Below are 15,305 nucleotides of genomic sequence, written 5' to 3'. Positions count from 1 at the left end.
TACTTCTGTTACTATATTCATTGCTTCTAGTACAGTTGGTTTAGACGATATCCATTTTCTAGTCGCTGCTTTTTTGGCAGCCACTATAATTAGACTCAGCAAGGCTGTTCCGATTCTGTATCATACCTCAAGAAAATCCTTTCCTTAGTTCTGCCAATATGCTCACCCAGTATTTTTGACAGTGGAGTCTGCAGACTATTTTTAAAGTCTGCCAAATCGTAACACTCCTATAAAATGTGTTCCCAATTGCTTCTTTTTTCCCACCACACCTCCAACATTTGCTGTCTACCAGAGGAAAAATTATTTGGAGTCTACTCGGTGTATAAAAATACCCACGTAAACACTTCCAAGCACAGATCCTAAATATTCTAGACGTTGTTGCTATTTGAGAGTCATACATATATCCCTCCATTGTTTCTTAGTGAACTGCTTATCCAATCTCTTTCCAAACCTTTCTAACCTCCTCCGATTGATTCTTATAGTTATCATGCAAGATTATGTATGCTCTACTAATTGCACCTTTTTTTTTTAACAGCAGCTTCTTTCTGGACTCTACTAAAAACTCTACCAGTGCTAGTCTCTTAGGATACCCCTATTTCTTTCTCTTCACCTATACTCTGACATAAATCCTTAATAAGGAGGAAGACCATCTCTAGCCTGCAGTCCAAATAAATTATCGGCCTCTTACTACCTTTTCTTATCTAAATATTTGCTCCTAATACCTTAGTTCCTTTGCTAGTTTTCTCTAGTAAATTCCAGACCCCTCTTGTCTATTGTCTGTATCCCTAACTGCATTCCTGTTGACTTAGTTCATGTAAAAGGAGCAAACAAATATTTAAAACCTAAGAAGGCACGGAAGCCACTGCAAAACACACAGTTTAATATGAAGTATAAACAGATAAGAGCTTTTGTCTTTGCACAATAAAATCTGACTGCTTTGGGATTAGGAAATTTTGGTTTATTTTACACCAAAGTTATAATGTGCGATTTGACTTAACAAAACTACTCGTCATGTGACTTCAGTGGATTTTAAATACTCTGTTCTTGTGTGGTTTATCAGAAGTCTTTTTGTGTAAAGACGAAAGCACTTATCTGTTTATACTTCATATTAAACTCGGTGTGTTCTGACAGTTCGTAGAATACTTTCCGCTACTTTATGAATATTTGGTATGGTTAATGTTATTCTCGGTAAGGATCTGGATCCAAAATCCCAGTCTCTCCTTGTTTCTTGAGCTTCCCCACTGTCTCATTCTCATCCCCCTCCACTTTGAACTATAGCTTCTGCCTTAACTATGCAGCTCTGAAATACCCCTTTAAATCAGGTAATTGAAAACCACCTTGTTCTACTGGAAGATCAGCTTATCCCACTTGACTCTTGCCCTCTTCCCCTCCCGGATAAAATCCTTCAACTCTATTAAATGCTTTCCACAACTTCTCATCTGGTTGATAAAATATGCTTGATCTTTGTATAAAACTAATGGGACTAAAACATTTAAAATGTCTGTATCTTATCTATTATCCATACAAGACAGTTTCCAATTTCTCAATTTTTCTATTATATTTTGTTTAATCTCTTCCCACATATCCCAGGCTGCTATAACAGAATCCTTTTCAATCCATATTCCCTTCATTTTATCATGTCCACATAAATATGGATACTGCTGAATCAACTTGTGTGTATACATAGTCCACAGCTACTGCCTTTGCTTTATCTTCATTAATTTTGTATCCTAAAAAGATATGAAACTTGTCTCTGAATGTTCCATAACACTGAAATGTCCTTTTCTGGTTTTATCAGGTATAAAGTAATATCTGCAAATAATGTCAGCTTTTCATGAACATACCAATTATATCCTTAACTTTCAGAGTCCTTTTTTTTTGTCAATGGTTTTAAATATAATGCAAATAAACGAGAAAGAGGGCACCCCTGTATGCATAGCTCTCAACCTTCCATCTCCAAAATGAGGAACACTAGCCCTCATAATGTGGAACAAATGACCAAAATGTGGAACATATACTAATGGGTTACTAACAACTTCAATCAGGAAGGGCATAGGATGGTTAACATATGCTGGCTTTACTTATAAAGATCTTTTAATTAATATGATTAATTTCTATTTACCATGGATTTCACTTGAAAAAATTCCTAACACTGAATGTGTGAGTCTTTCAATGTGGAACTTTTGAGGAACATGAACTTCTTAAGACCCCAAATGAGGTACGTTCTTCGTAATGAGGTACACTTGAGAGGTATGCCTATATGGTTCCTCTGCTCAAACAGAACTTATCAGAGAGTAACTCACCCACATTCATTTTCACCTCTGATCTCTCATATATCCTCCTAATGAACCTTAATTAACAGGGAATGCAAATGCTTCCATTGCCTTACTCAAAATTCCAGCTTACTCTGTCGAATGTTTTCTCTGCATCAAGACCCACCAACAACAGTAGTATTTTCTTACATTCTGCTTCCCTCTGGGTCATGTTTTCAAATATTTGCCTCCCCACCAAAACCATACTGATGCACATTCTCAATTTCAGCATCACCTTTGCCATTCTTTTAACCATTATAGACAACCATTTTATAGTAGTTTACAGTTGAAATGGGCCGATACGAAGCTGGATCTGATGGACATTTACCATCTTTAGGTATTACAGCCACCACCGCTTTCTTCTAGGATGTTGGTGGTTCACCTCCTTTTAAAATACTATTAAACAAACCTTTACAGATCTTTATCAGTTTCTTTCTGCCTAGCTTCCAAACTTGCACAGGAATACCATCTATTCCTGGGGACTTTCCTGTAGATTGGTTATACATCACGATTTTTATCTCATCTCCTCCTATCATGTTCAGGAGCAGCCTTAGGTCAACTGGTACCCTAGGCAAAAGGGCTCCACGGCACCCCTCCACCACACCACCCGGAGCCCCATCCTGGTTTACCTACACCAAATAAATACTGGAAAAGTACCCCTGCTAGACCGGCACCCTAGGTGGCCACCTAGTTGGCCTATGCCTAAGGCCGGCTATGATCATGTTAATAACTGAGCCTCATCTACTTCCAACCTTGGCATATTTAATTATTTCATAAACATTTCCATTTGTACCTTTTCTTTATTTCCATATTTCTCTGCTTTATACAGATTTTTATAAAATTTCCAAAATATTTCTAGTATCTTAACAGGATCTGCTTGAGCTGTGCCAATTTTTTTTTCTTTTAAATAATGTCAGAGCACAAAAACAGTTACTTAACAGTTTTTCTAAACTCATGCATATTACTGAGGTAGTCCCTTATTTTCTGTTTAGCAGTTTACAACTGTTCCACTTCTTGTTCAGGGAGATTCCCCCTGTTCTGCAATACTTTAAACTTTCTCAGTCCCTCTAAATAATTCTCGTTACTTCTTAATCATCTCTTTCATTATTGCTACCCGATTTTTAATTTTATCCCATTCCCTAGATCTATTTTCAGAAGAAATTTCAATCTTTCCCAACTCCTCCTAAATAATTTCCACTAGCCATTCCTTTTTTTTTTTTTAACAGGTAGGCGGGAAAGAGCCACAGTCTCGTTTTTATTTCGTTACCATGTGGAGTCTGCATGTCCTCCATGCGGTTGGGTAGCATTCAAAAGACATGTGTGCGCAAATGGGTGTGCCTTCTTTGAAGGTTGGGCGTCGAGCTGGCACCTCGGCGTTTCATAAAAATCTACTGCCAATCATTAGTGGACCAGAGTTCCGCTGTGGTGACCCCTTACCGGGAAAAAGCTGAAAGACCAACAACAACCACCACCATGCATTTTTAGTTTAGTTATTATTGGCAAGTGACCTGAAGTACGTACTGGATGTGTATCAACATTTTTAAATAAATGCACATGTTCCTGTGAAAGAGAATTTGTCTAGCCTAGCCCAGTTTTTGTATCTTGGGGAATAATATGTAAATTCACTCTGAACTATAACTACCGGATTACCATCTTCCACACCAAATATTTTCACAATTTTCTATGAAAATCTTTCCTCTTTTGTTATATTTTCCCTTCTGGGTCTCCCAGATACATACTAATTGCTGCAAATCCAATTCCAGTCCCTATCTAAAAGTAATACTACCTGCTGAAAGTGGATTATTTCTTGCAGAATTTTTTTAAGCTCCATTATTGCAGTTTTTGGTGGAATATAAATACACGCCAGTGTAATCCTCCTCCCTTGGCAGTAGCCCCTTAGTACTACAAATGTACCATTATTATCTTTTTTCCTCTTCCATCACTATTTGAGCTCCTCTTGCAATTAAATACAAGTATTTTCCTCTTCCTTTGTTCCAGATATTCTGCTGAGTAACCATCCTGAAATCTTTTATCAAATACACATGTTCAGGTTTTTCTAAATGTGTCCCCTGCAGCACAGCTCTTTGCACTCTGCATTTTTAATATAGTTCACTACTCTTTGTATACATCTGTGAAACCATTCATATTTAAAGATGACAGAAAAGTGTCATAATGTTAAGTTAATCCCACCTGTTATGTACAACAGCCTTTTTCCCCTAATGTCTTAGTTTCATCTTGTGTGTTATATGCATACATTAATGTTTGGCGGGTTGGTATTTTATACAGCTGCTGTCATATCCCTTTGAACCCATGTCACATCTTACAAAACTTTTTTTAGTGAAAATCCTCAAAAAAGTAAACACCCCAGAACACCCCTAAAACTTATTAACTTAATACTAATACACAAAACTATGTATGTCTTTAAATACTGACGTTTAACCTTTCTAATAAGAACAAATGTCCCACACTGACAGCCATACTCATAGGCTTCGATCAACCTATAAAGAAGGTTATCCATGGTAAGACGCATGGTACAGCCTGTGCTTCAAGGTCCACTAAGTGCTGTCTGTTTTTCTTATCTTTATTCCTCTCCCAGATTAGAAAAACACTTGAATGCCTTCAGAAAACATTGTATCCTAGCGATTAAAAGAAAGCAGTATTCTGTTTTTATTGCCCCTTATCAGCTTGTCTCCATAGATAAGAGAACTAGATACACTGTTGCCTGTATTATAAGCACTCATTTGTTAGAGAAAAACTTATTCCCTAGGCAAGAGTAAGAAAAAGCATATCAGGTTTTTCTTGTATCATGCTCTTCTATCCAGACATTTCTCAGTAGAGATTATTCATCCAAATACAGATCCATAATCGTCAACTTGTACAGTTCTACACATACTGATCCTAGTTCAATTACGACTGGCCAATCTTCCTGTCACATCATGACACAAACTATTCCTCCTCAACATCAACAGAAGCCCATGAACTAAACTACAAAAAAATCCATGCAAACATTCTCCTACATATCCCCAATATCCTCATACTTAAACCTGACTGACACAAAACATTGTCTATGAATACATATTCCAACTGGGCTACAAAATATTTAAACTCTACAGATTCTACAAACAGCAAGTGGCACTGCAGTTTCATTTTCAAACAATATGCAATAAAGTCTGTATGACAAGACAAATGCCCCTTTTCCAACTCAAATACTAACAGCTTGATAAATAAGCATCATAGCTCCTTACATTCCCCTTAACCTTACAATCAGAAAGATAGACTTTCATGGGCTTCAGCTAACTATAACCCATGAAACCATCTTCAGGGAATGTTAATGTAAACTGGCCTTTCTCAAACCATTTAATTTACACATTCAACAAGAACCCCCTCCACTTATCACCTTTATAACATCACCAAATTATCAATGTCCCTACTATGTTCAAAAAAATGGTAAAGAAAAATACTGAACTGGTTCTTAACCACTAACCAAGAAAACATAACCCAAACTAAAAATTTATGAGATTCTTAGTGACCACCACTCCACACTTTCAAAATCGTCCTAAACTATCATATTCAACTTCATTAAAAAGTAATCTAAATGTAATAATGATAACTTCATTAACACTCTCAGCTTCTATAACTGAAGCAATATGAAATTATCTCCCTTAGACAACGCCATAACAGTTCAAGGACACCTTTTTCTCAATAAGCTAAACCAAGTTCCCCTAGGGAAGGAGAGAGTTAAATCTAATCATGACCCTTAGATAATATTTGCGACCAAACAACTAATGAGATACAGAGCTAAAACACTGTATACTTCGTGAGCCAACAAACCTCTAATCATGCTAACACGTATGAAATGTAACAAAAGCCAAAGTCTCTGACAAACACAAACTTACATCATTCATCAAGACCAACACTACATCTCCCAAGAAATTGTGGGCGACCATCAATCCACTCCTGAATTCTGAGAAACTCACCCAATTCAACCCCCTACCCACTGAAATGGATTTCAGCACAGCATGCATCTTTAGCAGCCATTTCATCAAAGCAGGCCAAGGCACTTAAATTCCAAATCAGTCCCACCAACCAATTCTCCAGCTATTAACAATTCTTCACTATTTCACTCTCCAGACTTCCATAATAAAACAATATCTTACTTAACTAAATCCAACCACCTCTAGCCTCCAACAACCTCCTTTCAGAATATCTCAACCTAGCTGCTGATGCCACTCTGCCTAGGCTACTTCTATCCTTAAAGATGGTCTGTATGGGAAACCCTGTTTCCTTTGCCTCATAAGAAAATCATGAGGCTAAATTTTAAAAACTATGCAGATCATCTCAAAGCTTTACGCCTCTTCTTATCATACGAGCTGTCTCTGCTTCATGTCAGCAGCTTCACCTAACGCTAGTCTGCCTTACCAATCACACATTTGCAAGTCAAACAGTATCAAACACTTTTTCAAGGGAATCTCAAACTCTTTCACAAAATAAATGAAATATATTGGACACAGGTTTGTACCACAGGGAGCACCACTTCTAAGGAAGTCTTCCACTCAGCATAAAGCAAAGTATTTCCCTTACGCTATTCAAATGAAATTTGGACAAATGGATGGGTAACTGCAAATTTACCCCTGGTTTAGCACCTCTTGTCCTTCATGGATAGGGGAACTATGAAAATGTCTCATATGCAAAATTACAAGGGCTAAAAAGTACTACTGGAATGTAAAGCTAGGCGTCTCAAGATTCTCACAAATCAACAGAGAAATTAAGTACCAATGAACTTATAGAAACAATCCTATATCCTGCTACTACAGAAACGTGGCCCCAATACTGAATTTTAAATTCAAATTCACTACTACTCGTCTCCTTTGTCCAAGATCCTTGAGAAATTCATCCATTTTCAACTACTAAATTATCTCTCAAATTCCTCTTCCCATCCCGGATTTTGCACCTCCCTAAGCACCAACACTGCTCTATCTTTCATTAACACCATTCACAAAACACAGAAATGACAACTACCTTATGTTATCAATACTCCTTGACTTATCAAAAGCTTTCAATGCAATCTCTCATTCCAAACTACTCTATCAACTCATCCATAGGACTTTCCCTCCCATCCCAAGAAATATTTAATGACTACCTCACTAATATGATCAAAATGTAGAGGCAATAATCCAAAATCCACCTTTCTTTGAATACCGCAGCTGAGTCCATGAAGTCTACATACCTGGCCCCTTAAACATATTCATCAACAGCCTTCCTACTGCCTTCACTAACGCAATTCTTATACAGGATGATGATTACACCATTACCTGCACAGCAAAAACAATCCCAGAGCAATTCAAACTAATGCTGCTTAACCCCAAAATCAAACTGTAATGTAAAAATTAGCTTTACCCTTCTTTCCTCCATTGGGAGGACCACTGAATTTGTTTCTCATACAACACTCCAAGATGTTGTATTTGACAAAAACCTAAAATGTGACCACCATATTCAATAGGTAGCCAGGAAAACAAATCAAAATCTTGGACTGCTATACAGGCCAAAATCCTACCCAACATACTACTCTTATAATTTTAAAGCAACTGACTCCTTACTTGCCACACCCTGGTATACTATCCCATCTTCACAAATCTGCACTCAAACCAGCTTGCAAAACTTAATCAGTAATGCAATAAAACAGCTAAGCCTGCCACCAATGTGCACCACCATAAAACTCCTCAGTTGGCTTGAATACCTAAATTACCTCAACTACTGTCAACTTAAAACAGCACATACAAATTTACACATCCTAGACAACTGCCCTTCCCATAAGAATCTTCAATGATATACTCCCAGTAGAAATCCTTGCCCCTCTGATACATTCCTGACCTATATCACTCCTCCCTTAACTCCTTTTATCTCAGATATGCGGCCAACATCTAGAACTCACTACCCATCTCTGTCAGACCAGTCAGCAAACCAAACCTCTTCAAGTTCTCATTAAAATCATATTTCAAAAATCTGTGGATCTGTCACTGCACAATTCCACCTGGATAAACCTGCTCCATTTTTGGCAGCTTCCACTCCATCCAGATTTCATTTTCCAAATTAAGTCACATAACACCTTGCTTTTCAGATAGAGCTACAATACCTTCAGTTAATCACCTCTAAGCTCCTCTCACTGTATTACAACCTTAACCTCAACTTAATCTCCCTTAAACTCAACTCAATACATCCTCCTTTTATAAACCTCACCTATTAAAAATACATAATTACTACATTTATTTCCAGAAGGTGATATCCCCAACTGTAATATGCTCTTCTGAATGCTTCCAGAATGTAAAATGCTCTATTGACATTGCATTAAATACTTTTCATCTGTTGATTCTTATCAGTAACTGCTACTGTATCACTTACTGCTAAGCAATATTCCAATATGTTCCTTACCTTATGAACAAGTATTTTACATTGTTTTACTTTGGCTAATGTAAATGTGTTTAACTATGCTGTAAATTTGGAGGTTTTATCCCTGGCCTTTGCTGAAAAGGTGTTTCCAACCCAGTCAGACTTTCCTCAGTAAACAAATGCAAATAAATAAATGACAATTCTAGCAAAGCACTAGGTAATAATCTCCATCCCACCATTACTGATTGGTACCTGAAACAAAACAGAAAACAAAAACTAGCAAAAATGAACCACACACTGATTACAGTTAACCAACATTCTTGAGAGCAGTGTATAAATATACAATACCTCTCCATGGAGCAGTTGGTGTAGTGGCTAAGCCATGCTCCAGACCTTGCCTCAACTCTCCAGCGTGCTTTACCAACAATCGGAGAAGCCTCAGTGTAGCCATGACAATTACATCATCATTACTTTGCTTGGAAGCACTGTTCAAGAGAATTCTGGCATCATTCCCATCAATACAGACCTGAAAAGGGATGACAATGTTCTTTGAAAAAAAATACAGCAAATGCATATCAAATCAGCTCTGCCTTAACATAGAACTAATTGTAAGTGCTGATAAGAGTTTTATTTATTTACTTATATTTGTTGACCGGGAGTGTCCGACTGGACATAGGTCCATTTTCAACGGAGGCCCGGGGAGAAAAGCTCCACAGTTAAAATGAACAGACAGTAGTTACATTGGATTACATAGCGATTAACAATTTACATAGTAATTACTTACAACATATTTACAGATGACGAACATAGTACATCAGTAGACAACTAGAATAGTTATCTGTGAAGTACATAACAGACATTAACAAATGTTAAAATAAGAAGTTCCTGCTGTATAAGTACTAGGCTTATGAGCATCTGAGCTTGCTATAATCAAGGTAGTTAGTGGAGTGGAAAGAAAGGTAGTGGTTGGATGGGGTGGGTGATATTACAGTGGGAGTTGCAAGGGCATAGCCAGCATGTTTTTAGGTGCGCTTTTAGTAAAAAGTTTTGGGTGCATGATGGTACGGAGGTAATTGTGGGTGGGAGGGAGTTCCACAATTTGGCTATGGTGCAAGAGAATAGTGCTTCACCAGCAGAGTTATTGGCTTTAGTGATCTGCAAGTGATTTTTGTTGCTGGATCTTAGTGGTCTGGTGGTGCGATAGGGTTGGAGTAGATTCTGGAGGGATGGGACATTTAGTGGATGGTTTACTAGTTTGTGGGCGAGTGAGAGTTGATACCATTGAAGGAGGTGAGGGAGTTCAAGCCAGCCCAGTTCAGCAAGTGAGAGACAGTGGTGACTACGGTAGGATGCCCCTGTGACGAATTTGGCAATTTTGTTGTAGCAGGTCTCTAGTTTGTTTAGATCGCATTGCCTTAGGTTGGTATATATTGGAGCGGCATAAAGTAGGGTGGAGATAAGGTGGGAATTTGCTATTGAAATCTTTGCTGCTTTGGTGAGAAGATGCTTATTTCTGTATAACGCTCCTAGTTTTTTGTGGACTTTTTTTATGGTCATGGATATGTGAATGTCAAATTTTAGTTTATTGTCTATTTCCACTCCTAGCAATTTGGTGTGTTCAGTTGGGTATATAGTGGTGTTGTCTTTTGCTGTGATGTTAAAATGAGAGTTGTTTTGAGTATGTTTGGTGGGTTGGAAGATGAGTAGTTTAGTTTTGTTTGGGTTGAGTATTAATTGGGCATCGGATAACCAAGTTTCAACAGAGGAAAAGGCTTCCTGTGTGACTTTTTGCAGTTTGGGTAGGGACTGGGCTGAGCAGATGATGGCTGAGTCATCTGCATATTGTATGAGTGTGCCATATGTGGTGGCAGAGGCTAGATTATTTGTGAAAACAGAATAGAGTGGGGGTCCAAGGATGGATCCTTGGGGAACCTCTATGGAGACAGGTAGTTGGGGAGATATGTCATTCTGCCATACAACGGATTGTTGGTGGTCAGACAGGTAACTCTGAAACCAGTTGGTGACTGATTGTGAGGATAGGTTATTGAGGACAGAGAAGTTGTTTGTGTGGGACCATGTCAAATGCTTTAGATAGGTCTAGGAAAGTAGCAGAGGAGAGAGAGCCATTGTTTTTATACTGAAGGATAGTGTTAGTAAAGGAGAGTACGGCAGTGGTGGTGCTATGGTTTGGTCGGAAACCATGCTGAGTATTGGAAAGGAGGTTGTTAGTAAGGAGGTAGTCTGAGACCTGAGAGTGTATGCATCTCTCTAGTATTTTGGAGAGTAGAGAGAGAATAGCTATGGGGTGGTAATTGGTTAGTTCTATGGAGGGTCCGCCTTTGTGGAGGGGAATTATACGTGATACTTTCCACAGTGTGGGAACTTAACTTTCTGACAGAGATCGGTTAATCAAGATGGATACTGGGTAGGCCAGAGCATCAGCTGCGATTTGTAGGTATTCACTTGGGAGGTTGTCTGCTGCTAATTTGGTGGGTTTAAGTTTAGTTAAGAGTTTTTTATGTTGGAGGTAGGTACAGGAGAAAAAGAGAAGGCAGTGGGGAGATTAGTAGTTGAAGGTGTGGGTTGGAGGAGGGTTGTGTTGTTTAGCTAGTGATAGTATGGTTTGTGTGAAGTGTGTGTTGAATGAGGTAGCAATATTTTCTGAGGAATGAGGGATGTTAGGAGGAGGGGTACTGACTTTACCTGGGTGGAGGATGGAGTTTATGGAGGACCAGAATTGTTTGGGGCTGTGTTCAGAGGAGTCTAGGGCAGACTGGTAGTATTGGAATTTGTCCTGTTTTATTAGCTTTTTGACTCTCTTGCGTACTTCAAGGATTTCTGTCTAGTTGAGGGGGTCTTGGTTTTGCGCCAGTGCTCCCAGGCTTTATCCCTGTTTTTCATTTCTGACTTAGCGGTTTTCTGTAGCCATGGGGAGGGTTGTGCTTTGATTCTGGAAAGTCTTATGGGGGCATGATAATTAAGGATGCTCAGGAAGGTAGTATTAAAAAATGCAACTGCGTCATCAAGACTGAGGTACTTTAGAGGATGCCAGTTGCATTCTTTGAGGGATGAGATGAATGTGAGTGGGTTAAAATTTATTTTTTTACATATCTGATGGTAAACGACAGGTTTAGCTTGGTATAGGTATTTTTTCAATAGGAATGTTGGGGAGTGATCACTGAGGCTATCTGATAAGCAGCCTGTTGTATATGACTGGGGGCTCTTACTGACTAGTATCCAATACAGGGTAGTGTGCTTGCTGGAGTTTTTATTTATCCTGGTTGGCGACTGGACTAGTTGGGTGAAGCCATGAAGGTTTACATGATGGGTTGGATGGTTGCCAGAACAGGATTGCCAGTCAATATTGAAATCATCTAAAATTATAGTTTCTTGGGGGAGATGGTGGGTAGACCAGCTGAGGAGGTTTTCTAGTGGAGGGATGTTTTGGCCAGGTGGGAAGTAGCATCCAATTATGTTGATGGTTTTGTTTTGGTTTATTTTGAGGTTGGTATATATTATTTCTTCATTGCCTATTTGTGGAGCTGATGATTTTAAGATTTGGATGTTGAGATGCTGTTTAAATATTATAGCTACACCGCCTCCTTTCTTGTTTAGCCAGTCTACTCTTAGTATGCCATAACCCGTAGGGAGTATTTGCTCACTGGTAATGTGAGGTTTTAGCCAGGTTTCTGTCAGGATGACTATATCTGGGGAGTACAAGTCTATGGTGGCATGGAGTTCATGGACTTTGTTGGATATACTTCTAATATTTAGGCTTAGTAGAAGGAAGTAATTTGGCTTCCTACTGTCTGTAATATGGGAGAAGTTGTGGTTTCTTGTCTGATTATGAGGATTGGGGTTGGAGACGGTAGGGTCAGGGTTGGGGTGGATATCTCCACTTAGGGCTAGTTTTGATATACATGAGGTTATTAGTTTTCTCAGTTTTTGAATGTGTTCATTTATAAGGGAAACTTTATGATTGTGCTCTTTGGGTAATAGGTATGGTGGGAGGGTTACTATGTTAAGTTGTAGGGATGCTTTATGTTTGAGTAATATAGTTGGTAGAATATGTGGGGGGTGCATAGGGATGGTTCTTGAATTGGTGGGAGGGGAGCTGAGTGAGGGTGAGACATGAGTGGTGGTGTGAGTAGTAGTACAGTGGTAGTGGTTGAGTGCGGGAATGATAGAGCTTTGGTAGGATGTAAGATATGCAAGGAGAGTGCATGCAGTGAGCATAGGTAAGGTATGCTTGTACATGTTAGTTGAGGAGGTGTGATGGTAGTGGGAAGATGGAGGAGGTAGTGTTGGGTTAGCGCTGTGGTTGGCTACTGGAAAGATGGGAGGGGTTTGTGAGTGTAATAAAGGTGGGAGGCAATAGGGGGCAGGGTGGGGAGCAAAACGGGTAGAGACCCTGTTAGTTGCTCTTATGAGGGGGGCTGGAAACAATCAGGTAACAGAGTTAATTGATGAATGAACATATGATAGTGAGAAGGGTGATTGTAGTTTTAAAAAATGGTGCCTGCCACAGGTAATATTTATTAACTTTGGGATTGTCTTAAGGTAATAAACAGGGAAGGGGAGGGAAGAACAAGGGTGTGAGCAGGCAGTTCTTTGTACTGCTGCTAATGAGCCAAAGCAAAGACAAGTTAGTGTTTGAGAAACAATCACAATTGACCAAGGACTGCTCTGAAACTGTAAGTCATTTCTTAACCATTTTCAGGTGGAAAAACAGGATAACCTTGTAGCAGTACGGCCACTGTGGTCTCAGTTTAAATTAACAAACACAGTTTAAATTAACAAACACACAGTATTGATCAGATTATGGATACAAACTGGGAGGGAATAGGGGCAAACAAAGCCTGAAAAGCAGTATTGAAGTCGATCATCTCATAACACTGAATGACAGGATGTCTCTAAACTAGAAAAGAAAATAGGGAATGACAGGAGAGAGCCTACACAGCTGCAGTGATCCTTGTGCTCAGACATCTAAGGTCAATTGAATACAGTCACACATCTGTAGTGCACTCAAAGATCACTACTGCAGTAACATTTTTAATACATAGGAAAAGCACTAAAGAAAGGAAGAATGAGCATACGTCCCCTGCAGAACTTCAGTGGTAACATCTTTTCTGTTCTGTTCTTGGCAATTATACATCTAGCTTATAATTCTATAAAGCCCATAACACAGGCATCCACCTGCTCACTTTTAGGTCAAAGTTTAAATAAACTGCCATATCAGATACAAGCTTTGGAAGTAAAGGCACTGGTCGAAGTCCAGGAGTGTGCTTCACATAGGATATGAAACTAGACACTCCAGAATGTCATCAATTATATAGAACAATTAGATTTTAACAGCTGGTCCAGAATACCAGGGAATATTGTAATACAAGATCCCATGTTCTCTATAACCAATGGTTCCTGTACCTTAAGTTCCATTTTTATGGCTGATGCTATCCCACAAGCCCCAACTCTCCCTCCTACTCACAGGTTAATACCAGTCAAGTCAGTCTACAGGCCATTTGCACACATAGCCAATATCCAGACACTAATGAAAGGTGAGAAGCAAACCCTGTACTTTGTGCATGAGAAGTTAACACCTTAACTACTATGCCAACCACCACTTCTTACAAGTGTGTGTGTGTGTGTGTGTGTGTATATCAGAGTGGCAATGGCCATCAACATTCTGTGAGCTATGTAATTACCCTGGTAGTCAGACGTACTACATTAACTCCAAAGGGTCTAAGCCTGAGTCCTAGTTGGAGACAAACTTAGTACTGTCCTCAATTTCTCATTTTCTCTTGGTACTTAGCATTACAAATTTATTGGTGTTGAGTTTGATAGTTCAAGCAAAGAAAGCCTTCCTATGATAAAGTTAAAATAAATAAATAAATAAATCAATAAAAATAAAAATGCCCGTCACAGAACCAAATGCTTCACTGAATTTATTAGTGCTTTTGTCCACAGGAGTCAAGACGTCAGAAAAAAATTAAGACTCATTTTCAAAACACAATTCCCTAGTTACATGTGTAAATTATATCACTCAAAAAACGTTTTTCCTAGAAGACTTTGACACACAAGGGTAGCAAAGTTATAAACAACCTTTTGACTTAAACAATTCTTGGTTACTTTCTACTATCAACATCAGTTACCAATGGGCAGAATCCAGTTAAGAAACTATTAGACAGTGGGAACAGATGTCAAGGGGGACTTTCAGGAATAAGTGGGCCAAAAGGTGTACTCTAAGGCATAAGAAAGCTCCTTGCCAAACAGAGCTACTGGATAAAGCAAGGCTTGCTGAAATATTAAATATGATGCTTTAGACTATTCTCCCTCCACTTTCAAAAATCCAGGCAGGTTGAATTTCCTGGCAGCTAGTTTTCCAGCCTCTGAAAATACGCAAAATCACTTTGGGGGCTCAGAGTGGCATCAGTCATACCTTCCAGGCTGCTAGATTGACTTTTTTAGGTTTGGGTGCACAAGCGTTCTTTTCCTGTTGGGCAAGGTATTTTTTTTGGGGGGGGGGGGGGGCGGCAGCAGTGAAAGGGATTTTTCCCTGCAGGCTTCTCTCAAATGAGAAAAAATGCTGCCTAATACAAAGGACAGGGG

General features: G+C 39.0%; 1 protein-coding gene across 1 annotated transcript in view; it reads right to left on the bottom strand.

Annotated features, from left to right (window-relative positions):
• Window positions 1–15,305, bottom strand: part of LOC122817306 (serine/threonine-protein kinase SMG1-like) — a gene marked incomplete in the record, with an annotated part of 2,898,779 nt that overhangs the window by 1,055,562 nt on the left and 1,827,912 nt on the right. Inside the window, 1 exon segment of the mRNA XM_044090530.1 lies at window positions 9,048–9,225. Within this exon segment, the coding sequence (XP_043946465.1) occupies window positions 9,048–9,225 (178 nt within the window).

Source organism: Protopterus annectens, chromosome 12.part0, assembly GCF_019279795.1.
Source record: "Protopterus annectens isolate FY-2018-M chromosome 12.part0, PAN1.0, whole genome shotgun sequence".
NCBI classification, from domain to species: domain Eukaryota; kingdom Metazoa; phylum Chordata; order Ceratodontiformes; family Protopteridae; genus Protopterus; species Protopterus annectens.
The sequence above is the reverse complement of the archived record's forward strand: the minus strand, read 5'-3'. Positions and strand labels throughout refer to the sequence as shown.